This window comes from Budorcas taxicolor, chromosome 11, assembly GCF_023091745.1.
Source record: "Budorcas taxicolor isolate Tak-1 chromosome 11, Takin1.1, whole genome shotgun sequence".
Classification (NCBI taxonomy): Eukaryota; Metazoa; Chordata; class Mammalia; order Artiodactyla; family Bovidae; genus Budorcas; species Budorcas taxicolor.
Window position 1 is genome coordinate 11,319,554 of NC_068920.1, and position 12,660 is coordinate 11,332,213.

The following is a 12,660-nucleotide window of genomic DNA, read 5'->3' on the forward strand; positions in this document are numbered from 1 at the left end:
TTTATTCCAGTTCCCTTCTGAGTAACATCACCTATGAGATAAGAGAAGTGAAAACACTTTCATTGAACCCATTTACTGTTTTGCCATGTAATTAAAACTTCAGTAAGCCTGTTAATCTGTCAATATTAATATATCATAATTAAAGAAAATGCTATTTCTAGAAGTACCCAAAGGTCATTCCCTAACACACAGGTGCCTGAAAAAGTAAAACATGTTATTTGTCTTGAGAAGGAAGGCAAGGGGAGGCTAGAAAGGTGGCTGGGTCCCTCCAAAGCCATATGTGAATTTTCTGCTCAGCCATGAGAGTTTTTAAAGGGAAAAACTGAAGAAATCATCTCAGCTAATCACTGAGATGGGGCGGGAGGCGGGGGGTGGGTTAGGCCGGGGTGCCAGCTGGTGGACTTCTTGTGATTTTTTCTTTGGATGTTAGCTTGTTCTTCTAGTTTGTTCGAGAGATTACTGAAGGGGATGCTAGGGAAGCAATCTGGTCACCTGTTAATGGCTTAGTCTTCATTTCTCTTCCTCTGATCTATGGAAAGAACCAACAGGCTCTTCGCATCAGGTGGCCAAAGTATTGGAGCTTCAGCTTCAGCATCAGTCCTTCCAGTGAATATTCAGGGTTGGTTTCTCTGGACCACACGATGCCTTGCCAGCAGGTTAGGCAAGGCGTGGTGTGGTCCGGGCATCCGAAAGGTGTGCCCGGGCTGGGGAGGAGCAGAACAGGGGGATGTCTTTTAGGGTTAGTGACACGACAAGCGGGGCCCCTCCTGAGAGCGCCTTCCTGCCAAAAGTTGCTCACAGCCTTACTTTTCAGCTTCTTGTGGAAAGTGGTATTTTGGGCATTAGCCTACTCAACATTGTGACATCTGTCAAGGAGCCTGGTGACCGTGGGGTTTTCTGTCCCCCAAGGAATGAGTATGCAGTCACTACCGAGTAAAGGAAACCGATCACACAGTAGAATTAACACTCTTCACGTTTCTGAAACCCGAAAGAGCTCAGCCTTGAAACCGCTCTTTCTGCAGCTGCTAATGCTGGAAACGAGGCTGGTAAATCAACACCACGCAATGCCTGTCACCGACTCCGGACCATAGTGAGGTTTGACCATGAACCTGGAGACGAGGCATGGAAGGGTTTCATGTCACCAAAGGAGAGGTTATGCCACATGGCTCTTCTTCTGCCAGAAGCGGATTCACCAGCGCAGTCAATAAGTTGGATGAATGTGGAATTTGATAACGTGGCTCTGTCACCCGTGTTTAACTTCAGCACGGCCCAGGTCGCGCCAGCCGCAGACACACGCGTGGAAGTCATGTGGACAAAATCCAGAATTCATCCTGTGTTCTCTGTCTCAGTGGGTGACTGTTTTTTTTTAAACAGTCTGGGTTCTTTTTTTAACCTTTAATGGGCCATTTTTAAGCTTTAACTTATATTGTGTCTTATACTGGCAATGAATTAAGTACATTATGAACACGATCTTTTCCTAGGAGATAGGTACTGTTTTCTATGAGAAGCCTGAGGGCCCAAAGCAGTCAAAGGCTGTGGCAGTGATAACACCTTCCCCAGAAGGCTCCTGAGCTTGGTGGCAGCACACGCCTTTGGAGGGAAGAGGCTTTCTTCTGTCTCCCAAGGGCGCTGAGCCAGCCGCTGACAACCCACCAGCGTGACTGAGATGCATAAGGCGGCTCAGGCATGTGTAAAATTTATATCCGTGGCAGTGACAACCTGAGCACTGTGGAGGGGAGACAGATTTCCATTGAAGCTCAGCCAGAAATGCTTCCCGCCACAACTCTGACAAAATAGTGCCATAAATGAACAGAGCCAGAGAGTTTCTGGGCTCCGAGAAAACCTCCCGTGTGACGGCTGCCTCACACACCAGCTCTACGCCCAGGTGCCTAATAAGCCACCGCACAGGTGCACGGGCGTTCAATTCGGAGCTGGGTGTCCTCAGCCCCGTCATCCAAGTGGGCTGTGATGTGGGGTGCACCCCCGGGGTGCTCTGGATGGTCACTGGGAGCAATGCTTTTCCCTTCTAATGCGTTATTATCATGAAGTTAAGTGCTCTCTTGGTAGTATGTAGAGCTTAGAAGTCAAATAACCCACCTACCTGTGGGCTTGCTAGTAACTCAGTGGTAACAATGCCAAGTTTTAGAAGATGGTTTTGGCTGCTTTAAGTTCATGGCAGTTGTTTTTACCACCCTAGGGGGTTGACATCTAAAGCTTGTCATGCCCGAGATCCCCGAGTCCGTTTAAACCTGCTCGTGGGCCAGCGAGAGCGTCCAGAAGTCTCCGGTGTTGTCTCGATGCTCCTAGCATCTTGGGGTTTAGGCCCCTCCACCGGCTCTCTGTCACCTCATTTTTGATGTGCACAGCCTGTGCGAGGTGACTGCCGTGTGACTTCAGCTGTGAAGTCTGGTCCTCTTGTTAAATCCTGGGCATTAGGAAAAAGATCAGGCCACTCTCTGTGTCCTGACTGCTCCGTGTCTCTCCCCAGGTGAGGACGCCCTGCTCCTGGTTTCCCGTGGGTGTGCAGTGGAAACCTGCTCTTTTACCAAACAGACGTGTCATTGATGGGATCCCGCGATGGTATTTAATGGAAGTGACACGACCAGATATGAGGGTAGAAAAGATTTGCATCTATAAAGATAGTTCCAGCTGTCCACTGGTGTGGTCTATCACTCTGTGTAATATTTCCTTAAGCTTTTAACTTCTATTTTTTAAAAATTACATAAAAATAACCGTTACCTAAATTGGTGTATTTTATTTGAAACATCCAAAAAAAAAAAGTGTTGTTCATGTCATCTTACAATATAGTGAACTATTCTGGAAGTCACCTTTTGGCAGAGGTGAGCAGAACTTGGTGATTATGAGGATGGAGTGGGGGTATGGCAGTTCAAACCTCCCTCCATCCTTCAGGGCCTGTTGGATGCAGTCATGGGCCTCCTTTCAGGAATCAGACCCCGAATGGAGTCAGAATAAAAGGAGGTCGTCACATCCATAGGTTTGTTCCATGTGAGGGATCCAGGACATGACATGACATGAATAAAGGACATTTTCTTTAATTTCATTGTCTTGAGTGTCCAGGTGATGCTCATGATTCTCTTGATGTGGGGGAGGGGGATGTGCTGGTGGGAGATGGACTCTCCCCGGCTGAGAGGTGACTGCCGTGTGTGTCCTCTTTCCAGAACCCGTGAAGGAAGCTGCTGCCATGGTCTGCTGGGCTCTCAGGAGAGTCGGCCAGGTGCGTGCCCGCTTGGCCCGCAGAGACAGCGGAGTCTGCCGGGGCCACGAGCATCAGCCCTTGGGCCGGAGGCCCGCCCCGGGGGCACCGGGCAGCACGGTGGAGCTGCTGGGCAAGTCCTACCCCCAGGACGACTACAGCAACCTGACCCGCAAGGTCCTGTCCAAGGTCGGCCGGAACCTGCACAACCAGCCGCAGCACCCGCTCTGGCTGCTCAAGGAGCGGGTGAAGCAGCACTTCTACGCGCGGTACACGGGCCGCGCTGGGACCCCGCTCTTCTCCGTGTACGACGACCTCTCCCCGGTGGTCACCACGTGGCAGAACTTCGACAGCCTGCTCATCCCGGCCGACCACCCCAGCCGGAAGAAGGGCGACAACTACTACCTGAACGCCACGCACATGCTGCGCGCGCACACGTCGGCGCACCAGTGGGACCTGCTGCGCGCGGGGCTGGACGCCTTCCTGGTGGTGGGCGACGTGTACCGGCGCGACCAGATCGACGCGCAGCACTACCCCGTGTTCCACCAGCTGGAGGCCGTGCGCCTCTTCTCCCGCCACCAGGTGAGCCGGCCGCGCCATGCCGCGCGGCCCGGGGGCTTCCTTGGCGTCCGTGAGCCATCCGGCTTTCATCCGGCTTTCACCCGGATGTGCAGGCGTGGCTCTGCACATCCTGGCTAGCGTGCTGCGTTGGTAACGCAGGAACTGGCAGGACTTTACTGCCTCTTGTCTGACTTTTGCCTTCCGGTCCCCGCGTGCCTGCCTCTGCGTTTCTCCTGATGCGTGAGTAGTCAGCGCAGAGGGCTGGAGAGGCAGGGCTGAGACCTGTGGTTGGGTTGCTCCAGGTCCCAGTGAGCAGAGGTTACCCGGACATGGTGTTGGACACCAGTGGATTTCTTAGGTAGCCCAGGGGCACTGGCGCTCTCGTGGCTGAGACTGTAAGGTGCCTTCTTGCCCCCAGGCTCTTTCCTCAGCGTCGCCTGCTGTACACTTGTGGCTGCTGGACGTGTTTTTCTCTGTGAGAGGGCTTCGCTGTTCTATTCCCAAAGTTTCTGTTTGGGTTCAGAGAGCTTTTTTAATCGGGAAATCTGGTATTCTGGTCATTCTCAAAAGCACCCACCTTCTCGCATCTGGTAGCTGACATCCTAACGTGCGAATCTTTTTTTTTTTTTTGCAATTTGCGAAAATTTCTGAAAGCTTGAGTCTGTTTCCTAAGAGTGCAATGTCGCTTGTCTTGCATTAACGTATTTTTAAACCATCTCTGTTTTTATCTAAGAAACAAATGGAATTAATGAGGCGCAGGAAATATCTTGCGTTACTCCCTTAGTGCTTCTTACAAACAGGTTCACAGACACAGGAGGAATAATTGTCCACAAAACTCCCTCCTGCAAGCATCAGGTCAGTGGGTTGTTGTCACTGAGCAGGAACAGTGTCAGCTTCTTGAGTTGTTGGAGTGAGCAGGAACGGTGTTGGCTCCTTGGGTTGTTGGATATGAGCAGGAACGGTGACAGCTCCTTAGGCTGGTAAGTAATCATCGCTTGTTGTGTTAAATGAGTCACGTTGTAGGAGACCACTGCCTCAGGGTGCTCAACTCTTCCTGGGAATCTGTGAAAGTGCAGAAATAGGTATGAGCTTTGCACAGAAGTCCGCCTATGCTTGATCCCAAAACTGCTGAGATGAGCACTTTTCTATTTGGGAAAGCTGACTATTTTCTACATTAACTTATATTATAAGGATGCAGATTTGTTAGGAAACACAAAGGTCAAAGTCTGAGGAATATGACCGAGTGATGGAAGGTCACCTGCAGTTAATGGGCCAGCAGAGGTGTGACATCAGGGAGCAGGTGTCCAGGTCACGGCAGCGGCAGGCGCTCAGCCCAGTTTATCACGTTATAAAAATAAGAAGGGACAGGGCCCACTGGTTGGTGAGCCTGTGAGCCGTGGAAATGGCAGTGGAGGCTGTGAGACGCACTCTGGTGTTTTAATGGAGGAAGAACCCAGGGTCCCTGAGAAGGCGGGAAACGGGTAGATAGGGAATTAACCTCTTCTTGTTTCACACTTCTGCGGGGTCCAGGCCAGGTTAGCGGGAGGCGGGCACGGCTTTTCTTCGGATGATGTGACTGTGTGTTCTGCCTTGTAGTCAGAAAGACTGCACGCACACACGAACACGTATGTATCAATACAGTAAGGTAGTTCCACGGGCCTTGTTTCATTTGCTCCTCATCATAAAACCCTGTGAGGCAGATTACTTCCACTGCAGCCACGGGCAGTCTGAAGCCCCAGCAGGTTTAGTGACTTGCCCAGGGTCACCCCGCCAGCTGGTGGCATCACCTGAGCATCACCCGTTCTGCCCTGTTGCTTTTCATGGAGGAGTTACTTACGACCCAGCCAGGGCTTTAGTTCCAGGAAGTGTCACAGAGAGAGGACTGGTGTTTTGTAGATTCCTGGCCTCAGCTGGTACTAAGTCTGATCTAACCTTAACAATCAAAAAGAGTTTTTTTCCTTCTTTCACTTTATTAGTCTCTGAATAGTGGTTTTTTTTAAATCCCAATTGTTGTAATCATGCTACATATGTAATTTAAAAAACTGTATGGTCATTCTTTAAAAAGTTTTCCTGTTATTTCATAATCTTGGTAATCATTATTTTATTCACTACGTGGTGTATTTCAGGAAGAAGAGAGGTGAGTCATCAGATGTGGGGTAAAGGAAATAAGAATAAGCATAGAAATGGATATACGTTATTTAACTATTAGTTGTGAATAAAACCCTTTTGTGTTCCAGAAAAGGTAAAATGTGTCAGTATTCACAAATTTAAATGTGTTAAATGTACCGATTTAAAGACATCCATTATCAGATCAGACATTTTTCAATCAGAGAATCCTGAAACAGAATCACCAGAGGCTGAAAGTAAAGGGCAAGAAAAAGGTATATGGAGCAAACACTTTAAAACAAAGCTGGTAACACAATTATTAATATTAGATAGAATATGTGGAAAAAATCGTAAGTATGAATAAAGAGGGATAATACATGGACCAAGATGCTTTATGACTTAGGAATTTTAATGTGCCCGACATCATAGCCATAACATAGAAACCAAAGCTGAATAAATCAAAGTTTGAAAAGTTCATTATGATAGTAGATTTTAAATGACTTCAATCAAAGATTGATGAATTAAGCAGACGAAATGAGTCAAGATATAGCAAATCTGAAAAATATGATCAGCATGCTTGATTTGATTGTTTTTAAAATTCTGTAACTATGTATGTGTGTTTTTGTTTGTACAGACAGACAGACAGACAGACACACACACACACACATAAATTCTATACCCAAATGTTAGAGGTATATAGTCACATGGGAAAACTTAAAATAAGTTGTCCATGTACTAGTTGACAGTTGAAGTTGTAAATAAATGTCAGAGACCCAATAACATTATCAGAACTATGCCTGGCTGCCATGTAGTTGATGTGGAAAGCAGTAAGAAAACAGTAATAAAGCTTTCCCTGTCCCTAGCTATCTGCAGATTCACAGCTATAGATTCATGGGTTAAAGAGAAATGTTAGAGTTAGCAAAAGTTACTTATCACTAAGTAGCAATGAAAACACCGACTTCAAACTGCTCAGGTGTGACGAAGATAGTCACTTTATGATTCTGGTGGTAGCCCTGGCCACCGTGACCACTAACATCACCGAAGGAGGAGCAGCCAGACATACGTGTCTCCTGTCGAGAGAATACAAGGCCACCTGTAAGAAGTCCTGTCAAAAAAACCTGGACCTATATCAGCTCAACTTGCTGGCTCTGACAGGCACATTTATAGAGATACAGAGGACAAAGAAACAGATTAAACGATATCATGTGGATGCAATGAACAAAATCCAGCCTGGGGAAATTCTATAGCGATGCTACTCAAGCTGAGATCTGCCTAATGAAGTAAGTAAGCACAAGAATCAGAGTGAGTGGTGAGAAATGATGAGGCGGTCATATTCAAGGCTGTTGTCCGAGGACGTCTGTGGCTCTGCACGCAGTCTGCCAGGCCTCCCTCTTGGTGAGCTCTGTGTGTTCAGTCTGGGGAGTGGTTTTGCACAGCACCTGTGTATCAGTTCCAGACCGATTAGAAACCTGACACTGTCTCTGCCACAGACAGTTTGAGAAGCACTGCCCTTCAGGATAAATGATTCCCTTTCTTCAAATAAAAGCAAGGAGAAAACAATAGCTGGTGCCAAACGAAAAAACAGATCTCAATCAATCACAACGTGCCGGTCCTATCAAGGGAAAGCATCTTTCAAGAGAAAAAAAGATGTGAGGCTGTTGGAAACTTGAACGCTAACTGAACATTTGAGTTTCAGGAGTTCTTTAGCTTTTGAGATCTGACAGTAATATTATATTTTTATACAGTCATTCTCTCTCAGAGATACATATTGAAATACTGTGAACCAAATGATGGATTTTCGTTAAAATAATGGGGGACAGGCATTTGGGGATGAATGTAAGAAGATGGGTCATGAATTGTCAATGACTGAAGCCAGGTGTTGGGTACATGATGAATCATTATCCTCTCAATTTTTGGGTATGTTTGAAATTTTCCTAATAAAAGTTTAAAGAAAAAGACTGAAGGAAAACACTTCAGGGATCAGTCAGGGATCAGTCAGTCTGTCAATCAAAAACATTTTTTTTTCTGAACATGAACTGGGATCCAATGCTGTGCGAAGGTGTCAGTGAGAGAGAGACAGTGTCAGACGGTCACGAGAAGGTTCCTGGCTTCATGGGAAAGATAGCAATTAAGATTAAAAAGTAGCAGGAGGCCAGAAATACCACTCTCTGGGGCATGAGCGTAGATTATATTCAGTAGGAAACTGAAGTAGGCTAAAGCTAGGATGCATAGCCTTGCTTCCATCATTCTCAGACGGTCTTACTGTGGTGCTGTTTTCCAGTTGTGTTCAACTCTTTGTGACCCCATGGACACAGCCTGCCAGGTTCCCCTGTCCTTCTGGCGTTGGCTCCGATTAATGTCCATTGAGTCAGTGATGCTATCCAACCATCTCATCCTCTGTCACCTCCTCCTCTTTTTGCTTTCAATCTTTCCCAGCATCAGGGTCTTTTCCAGTGAGTCGGCTCTTCACATCAGATGCCCAAAATATTGGAACTTCGTCTTCACATCAGTTTTTCCAATGCATATTCAGAGTCCATTTCCATTAGGATGGACTGGTTGGATCTCCTTGCAGTCCAAGGTCTCTCAAGAGTCTTCTCCCACACCATAGTTCAAAAGCATCAATTCTTTGGTGCTCAGCCTTCTTTATGGTCCAACTCTCACATCCATACGTGACTACTGGAAAAACCATAGCTTTGACTAGATGGACCTTTGTCGGCAAAGTAATGTCTCTACTGTTACATATGCTGTCTAGGTTTGCCATAGCTTTTCTTCCAAGTAGCAAGCATCTTTTAATTTCATGACTGCAGTCACGTCCACAGTAATTTTGGAGCCCAAGAGAATAAAATTCGTCACTGTTTCCCCATCTGTTTGCCATGAGATGATGAGACCAGATGCCATGATCTTCGTTTTTTGAATGTTGAGTTTTAAGTCATCTTTTCCCTCTCCCCTTTCACCCTCGTGAAGAGCCTCTTTAGTCCCTCTTCACTGTCTGTCCTTAGGGTGGTATCCTCTTCATATCTGAGGTAGTTGATATTTCTTTTGGCAATCTTGATTCCAGCTTGTGCTTCATCCAGTCTGGCATTTTGCACGATGTACTCTGCATATAAGTTAAATAAGCAGGGTGACAGTATACAGCCTTGACATACTCCTTTCCCAATTTAGAACCAGTCCATTGTTTCATGTCTGGTTCGAACTGTTGCTTCTTGATGTACATACAGGTTTCTCAGGAGGCAGGTAAGGTGATCTGGTATTCTTATCTCTTGAAGAGTTATCTACAATTTGTTGTTACACACACAGTTAAAGGCTTTAGCATAGTCAATGAAACAAAAGTAGATGTTTTCTGGAATTCCCTTGCTTTCTCTATGATCCAATGAATGTTGACAATTTGATCTCTAGTTCTTCTGCCTCTTCTAAACTCAGCTTGTATATCTGGAAGTTCTCAGTTTATGTACTGCTGAAGCCTAGCTCGAAGAAATTTGAGCCTAACCTTGCTAGCAGGTGAAATAAGTGCAATTGTCCAGTAGTTTGAACATTCTTTGGCCTTGCCCTTCTTTGGGATTGGAATGAAAAGTGGTCTTTTCTAGTTTTGTGGCTACTGCTGAGTTTCTCAAATTTGCTGATATATTGAGTGCAGCACTTTGACAGCATCATCTTTCAGGATTTTGAATAGCTCAGTGGGAATTCTATCACTTCCATTATCAAAAACAAGACCTGGAGCTGACTGTGGCTCAGATCATGAGCTCCTTATTGCAAAATTCAGGCTTAAATTGAAGAAAGTAGGGAAAAACCACTAGGCCATTCAGGTATGACCTAAATCAAATCCCTTATGATTTATATAGTGGAGGTGACAAATAGATTTAAGGGATTCGATCTGATAGACAGAGTGCCTGAAGAACTATGGAGGGAGGTCTGTAACGTTGTGCAGGAGGCAGTGACCAAAACCATCCTCAAGAAAACAAAATACATGAAAGCAAAGTGGTTGTCTGGGGAGGCCTTGCAAATAGCTGAGAAAAGAAGAGAAGCAAAAGGCAAGGGAGAAAGGGAAAAATATACCTGAGTGCAGAGTTCCAGAGAATAACAGGGAGAGATAAGCAGGTCTTTTTAAATGAACAATGCAAGAAAATAGAGGAAAACAATAAATGGGAAAGACTGGAGATCTCTTCAAGGAAACTGGAGATATCAAGGGAACATTTCATGCAAGGATGGGCCATGATAAAGGACAGAAACAGTAAGGACCTCACAGAAGCAGAAAAGATTAAGAAGAGGTGGTGAGAATACACAGAAGAACCATACAAAAACATGTCTTAATGACTTGGATAATCATAGTGGTGTGGTCACTCACCTGGGGCCAGAAATCCTGGAGTGTGAAGTCAAGCGGGCCTTAGGAAGCATCACTACAAACAGAGCTGGCAGAGGTGATCTTATTGTAAGGTTTTATAAAATTTGGAAGTCTTGTAGTCTTTCTCAAAAAATAGAAAAAGATGAACATATCAAGGTCATTTCATATTAGACTTGTTAATAACAAATTAGGTATAAAAGACAATATTAGAGGTTTCATCTTAGGAACATAGATTATTCTCATTTTTGATGAACAGGTAAAAAATTATTAAATGAAATGTTTGCAGATTGAGTTCAGTGGCATATTGCGTCTTTCCACGTGATCACTGTGTGTGTGCCACATTACACCATCCTAACTGATGTGAGTTAACGTGGTATAATTATTAAGGAAAAGCATGTGGCCTCGTTAATAGATGTAGGGAAACAAGTTGATGGCATTTAATGTTCTAGGACGTTAAAAAAGCATTTGATGGCATTAACATCTTATGATAAAAACTTTTAGCAAGCTAGGAACAGAAGGGAACTTTCATAACATGATAAATGGTTTTGTCAAGGACTTACAGCATACATCGTAATTAGTGGTGAATCATTATAAACACTTCTATCAAATTAGCAACAGTTCAGGGTTATTTGCCGTCAGTGTGTAGGAGGCACTGTTGCAATCACTGTTCATCATTGTGTGGGAGGTCCTAGCTTATGCAGTAAACCAGAAAGAAAAAAGCAAGTCTAAGCTTTGGGAAACATGAGCTGAAGCTTTATTTGTAAATGGCACGATGGGCTACCCAGGAAGGTGACTAGAATGTCCAGATCCATCATTAGCACTGATTAGACCATTCAGCAAAGCTGTAGGCGCAAAGACAATACGTACAAGAACCTGTTTCTCATCTGTAGGTTATAACCCGTTAGAAAATATAATGAAATACAGATTTCATTCATAACATCACCTACAACGTTGGAGCATCTGGATATCATTGTTGCAGATGTTCAAGGTACTTGTAGATAACATTATCAGATATGATTGAAAGACATAAAGGAAGAGACAGAGGACCAATATACCGTGTTCGTAGATTTATGAAGATGGTAGCTCTCCCACACTTGATCTATAAGTTCACCATAAATCTAATAAAAGCATATTTTGGAGAAGCTGAAGAACCATTTTTCCTATTTGTAGGAAGAGCAAATTTACAAATAGCCAGGAGAAACATAAGTGCACCAGTCTAAGGGGCTGTGCCTTGCCAAGCACCCAGGCTCACCGTATTCTGGTCGTTGGGGTGGTTTCGTGTTGGCACAAGTGTGGTCACATAGAGAACTCTCAAAGACCTCTCCTCCTCTTTGGGAATTTGTTTTCACTATAGAATGGAACCGACTTTAAATAAGTGGGGAGATGGTGGATTCCACAGGAGTCGCTCTTAGTTGCCCAGAGAGGGAAAAAACGCCCGCCCTCCACCTCTCAGCACACACAGAATTCAACTCTAAATGGCTTCACAATCCATCGCGAAGAGAAAGTCTTCCAGACTTAAGAGGAAAACGCAAGATACGACTCTGGGGGAAGAGTACAGCCTCTTGAACTGAGAATTCCTAAAAGAGAGGAATCTTTAATGGAAACAATGTCTCAAGCTGACTCTTAAGGTAAAACTTATGTCTAATAAAAGAATTCTTAAAGGAAGTTAAAAGACAAGCAGTGGGCTGGATGGAGAATCTGCTCCACATGTAACTAACAGAGGATTTGTGTTGATCAGATGTAAAGGCCTCAGTGTGGCACAATCCAGTAGGGGAAATCTGACATACTGAGAGTTGGCCGGCATGTGAGACAGTGAGAAGGCTCTGAGGGCTTTTGAAACCCACGCCTGGAGTCCAGCTCCCAAGCCTATAGTTTAGACGCATCATGAGTGCTTACATCAGCAGGTAGATGAGAATGTTCACAGCACTATGGATCTGGTATGGCATTCCTATGTCTGTGAGAATGAGTAAGTCACAACCAAATACATCAAGATGAATGAACATAGAAAGTGGCATTAGGCAGAGAGAGTTATCAAAGCTAAGTTATTCTGATTACATTTGTGTAACCCTTAAGTCATGGGCAGAACTAACCTGATATGTTGTTTAGGGGTTCGTGCACATGTGGAAAAGTTCTGGAAAGCAAAGAAATAATTTAAACATCAAGTTTGTCGTTACCTGCACAGGAGTGGCAGAGGATTGTAGTCAGCAAGGGGCTGCAAAGTTTTTGGTATAATACTGTTCTCTTTTCTGAAAATGGGTGTGAGTGGTGAGCACAGGCTATATGCTCTTATTATTATTTAGAATGACATACGCTTTTTATGGGCTTGTCCAGTGGCTCAGCGTTTAAGAATCTGCCTGCAATGCAGATGTTGCAGGAGATGCTGTTTCGATCCCTGGGTCAGGGAGATCCCCTGGAGGAGGGCATGGCAGCCCCCTCCAGC

The 12,660-nt window shown here is 45.1% G+C and overlaps 1 protein-coding gene across 1 annotated transcript in view; it reads left to right on the top strand.

The window, feature by feature from the left end:
- The first annotated feature begins 1,291 nt into the window (after positions 1–1,291).
- Positions 1,292–12,660, top strand: part of FARS2 (phenylalanyl-tRNA synthetase 2, mitochondrial) — a 256,662-nt gene continuing 245,293 nt past the window's right edge. The window contains exons 1-2 of the mRNA XM_052648510.1: positions 1,292–1,352; positions 3,180–3,796. Coding sequence (XP_052504470.1) covers positions 1,307–1,352; positions 3,180–3,796 — 663 coding nt within the window. The 5' untranslated portion in view covers positions 1,292–1,306. The remainder of the gene's footprint in view (positions 1,353–3,179; positions 3,797–12,660) is intronic.